At 28.5% G+C, this 3,898-nt stretch overlaps 1 protein-coding gene across 1 annotated transcript; it reads left to right on the forward strand.

Moving 5' to 3' along the window:
- The first annotated feature begins 1,176 nt into the window (after positions 1-1,176).
- On the forward strand, positions 1,177-3,504 carry LOC126632215 (uncharacterized). The gene is given in 10 exon segments (XM_050302514.1): positions 1,177-1,672; positions 1,825-1,864; positions 1,993-2,044; positions 2,326-2,475; positions 2,477-2,496; positions 2,568-2,654; positions 2,797-2,836; positions 2,929-2,982; positions 3,062-3,118; positions 3,204-3,504. Coding segments are annotated over 7 exon segments (441 nt in total). The 5' UTR covers positions 1,177-1,672; positions 1,825-1,864; positions 1,993-2,044; positions 2,326-2,352; the 3' UTR covers positions 3,264-3,504.
- The last annotated feature ends 394 nt before the right edge of the window (positions 3,505-3,898 follow it).

The raw sequence follows: 3,898 nt of genomic DNA on the forward strand, positions 1-3,898 counted from the left end.
ACTCTTCATTTTGGTCATTGAGATTTGAAATCGATAGATCCCTGAGTTTGTCCATCATCAATCATTTTGGCCCATTGTTTATTAAATTGAGAGTACAAAATCTCCAAGAACATTTGAGAATCCCTTTACAAAAATTATCCAAAACCGCCTTAATAGATTCATTGTCTGAGATTAATATCCTATTTAATTTATTTTAATGTTGAAGCAACAATCTCCTATGGAAGAACTATTCTTTGATACTTAATTTTTTTTTTTTTTTTGGTAAACTTCTCTGATTCTTTGTACTAAAAAAAAAAAAAAAAAAAAAAAAACTTCTCTGATTCTTAATTTAAAGAGGAATCTAATATTTGTGTCTTTTCAAGATTTAATTAAGGCACTTTCACCAATAGACAACTCAACATTCTCTGTTAGTTTAAATTACATGTAATTATTGTATTTTTTAAAATAAAATGTTAATTAATTATTATTAATTTTTGAATCCTCTTAGTTGTTTGATGTGTTTTTTTTTTCCTGATTTAGTGGGATATTAGTTATTAACTCTATTATCTCTTTTTCTAATTATGTTTTATCGATCAAAATAAATAAAAAATTGTCCTACAACATTATACATTATCTCTTTTCCAAATGGATTGTTTTTATCGTTTTTTTTCCCCCGAATGGTTGGCGATCCAACATAAAATGTACTCTGTATTTTTTTCCAATTTTTTTGTCAAACTATTTTTCTTTGCTGTTTTTTTACTTATAGTTGTTGACATACTATGTATATTATCTATTGGGTACATTTGAATTTGTAAAAATCATTGATTGGTACGTTTATTTGCAGTTTTAGTAGTTTGATTTAGCATATATTGTTGATATTGGTACATTATTTTTAATTTTGGTACATCCGATTTCATATGCATTATTTATTGGTACGTGTGAAGACCTGTGTTTTAAAAAATATTTTATCTATATATATAAAGGGAGAGCCCCAGTTTGGTGAAACATTCCAAAATACCAAGAATATCCCTATGTTTCCTTCACAATCAAAAACCAAAAAATCCAAAAAAGGAGGACAAACTGGTAAAAAACTTATAACCGAACATAAAACTGTATTGAAGGAAAAAACTAAATTTTTACTAAAAATTGAGAGCAAGAAATACAAAAAAAAAATTAAACGGAAATTAAACCGAATACTGGTAAAACAAGTCCACGTAATTGATAATTGACGAATGCAATGTTGGTAACTGGTCTTGATTTAAAAGAAAAGGTTGAAAACACAAAGAGACAGATGCAGTAAAAACACCAATAAAAAACAAAATAAAATTAAAAAATAGTGGAAACTGAGGAAAGAAACGTGGGAGAGAGACTGCTTTTTTCAAACTGCTTTCAGTTTAAAGGCTCTCATGTTATTGCTAATGGAATAAAACAAAAAAGAAAATAAAAAGAGACCTAATACGTTTAGAATAGAACTGCTATTCAGCAGTTGCAGGCTTGAAGTGTGTGAAGGAAACAGTTTTGAAGAACGATAAATGCGAACGTGCATGAAAATAAAGCAAACGTGGGAGAGGAACCGGTTTTGCGGGACATGTAAATAAAACACGAAATAAAATAACCTCAAGAGAAAAAATTCAAAATGTTATGCTAGAGCCTGAAGGAGAAGATCAAATTGGCGAAAAACCAATAAGAACTGGTAGTTCTGTAGTTCTCAATTATTAAATTTGTGTGTTTTGTTCTCTATCAAAATGCTTCTTATTCCTTATTCTTCTCATGCATTTTCACAGGATTATTGAAAATTCTGCACATTAATTGTAGTGGTTTGATTGTGGTTTTTGTTCTCTGCAGGTTTTTCTTCCCTTATCTTATCAAATAAATCAATTGATAGGTTAGGCTTTCATTTTTTTTATTTTTCTTCACGGGCCTTTGAAACGTATGTGCTATAGCTTTTGTGGTTAAAATCTTGGTGCTTTTTATTTCAATTTTCTTATTCTTTCTCTCTCCTTTTTGTTATAGGGTCAAGACGATTCTTTTAGGCTCCAAAGTTCAAAGGTTTGAGTAACTTTGGGTAAATCTCAATCTAAATTTACCTTTTCAGTTTTTAGGTTTTTTTTACGGTTTATCTTTTAGGTGATGAATTTGATGCGGTCTACTGCAGCTTTTAGGATGTATATATGAGTTTGTATTTAGTATTTCTAAGTCAATTTTAGTTTTTTAAACTTCTTCCTTTGAAATTTTCATTGTGCGATTTTTAAATTTTGGTCAGATTATGAGTTTCAATTTTGATTATCTTGATGTCCTATACATGTGCTATGGAAATTAAAAAAAATTATTTGTTTTCATTCTCAGGATATTTACAAGAATACCCACAAAAAAATGGAGAAGGAACTACCTATTGATAAGATCTCAAACAGACGTGTCTCTATTTTTACACCTTGTTGGGAGATATATGTCGAAGTAAAAACTATTGATCTAAGCCAACTGATTCTCAAAGAGTGGAAAAAAGAAGAAGCATTAGCAGTATGTATTCTAAATTCTTTATTAAATTTGTTACAAGAAATTCTAACATTATATGTACCTTCAATGTATAGGTGGCGCATGAAAAAGGCTGTAGAAGAATTAAAACCTTCAACAACTCCTCGCATCATACGAATTTGGAATAAAGTCCAACAAATTAGGTACAACACCATTTCTTACCTATTTATTTTTAATGGCATTGTCTATATCATTCTACAAATTAATTATCTCAAATTAAAAAATTAAAAAAAATCTACAAATTAATTATCTCGAATTATAAAAAAAAACAATTTATGGGTGCAGGAAAAAGATTAATAGTGACCAAACAACTTTTCTAAATACGGTAAGTATTCTCTTATTTTCATACGGAAGTATACTATAAATTCAAATTGCATTCAATTTTCAAATAGAAATAAAATTGCATTTTTTTGTCAGTTTTATAAGCATCACACCCGTCTCAAAGTACAAAGGTTGAATTACAAGATTAAGGTAACATTTCTTACTATTTAATTTTGTAAACATGATTACAATTTGTTACCTCAAACTTGACAAATTATTTATCTTTCAGTATTCTAAAAGTAACTGGAGTAAAAGTATTGCCATCCGAAAATTGTCAAAGTTAAAGGTATTTAGGTTAAATTGCTTACAGCCTTTATATTTGGGATTGTGCATTATAGTTAGACTTCTTATTTTATCATCATTGCTTGCAGATTAACCATGAAAATTTAAAGCATCAAGTACAAGCAAATGGGTGGCAAGCATGGCTTTGATTTCACACGTATCTGATGCCAATGTATTTCTGTTTGGAAGTAATCCGTCTATATTTTCAAGCAGGGAAGAACCATTTGCACAATTATTGCCTTATATGTTGTTCATTACTATGATAGAACTCATTATATTCATGTTCTTTGTAATTCATATCATTTGATGTGTTAGAGATCAACGTGTTTGTGGACAGATGTATTCTAAATTTATTCATTAAAAGAACACAGAAGAACACAAAAGAAAAATGCAGAAATCAGGTTGTTCAAAATTTAAATTAATGTTGTTTTTTGCTTTAATAGTTTTAGTAAGCCTTTTAATACTTTTTGTTTACATTTAAAGCTATAATAGATACTCAATTTGATTTCTTATTCGCATGGGAAGAAGGATCAATGAAATTGGCAGTGTTCCAATTAATCCAACCAGTTCTCTTCAGTTTTGCTTCTTCATTGTTTATACAAATAGATGGTGATGAATTTTAGGGTGAAAATCTTTTTCAAAACAGATTCTTTTCCTACAATCGAATTTTTTATTGGGTTAGTAATTCATATTTTCAATTTTCATTCTCTCTCCATTTTCAGTTTTAATCACATATTTGCATTCAATTAATTTTTAAATAATATTTAGGAATTCTTTGGAGATG

The sequence above is a fragment of the Malus sylvestris genome, chromosome 8, assembly GCF_916048215.2.
Source record: "Malus sylvestris chromosome 8, drMalSylv7.2, whole genome shotgun sequence".
NCBI classification, from domain to species: Eukaryota; Viridiplantae; Streptophyta; class Magnoliopsida; order Rosales; family Rosaceae; genus Malus; species Malus sylvestris.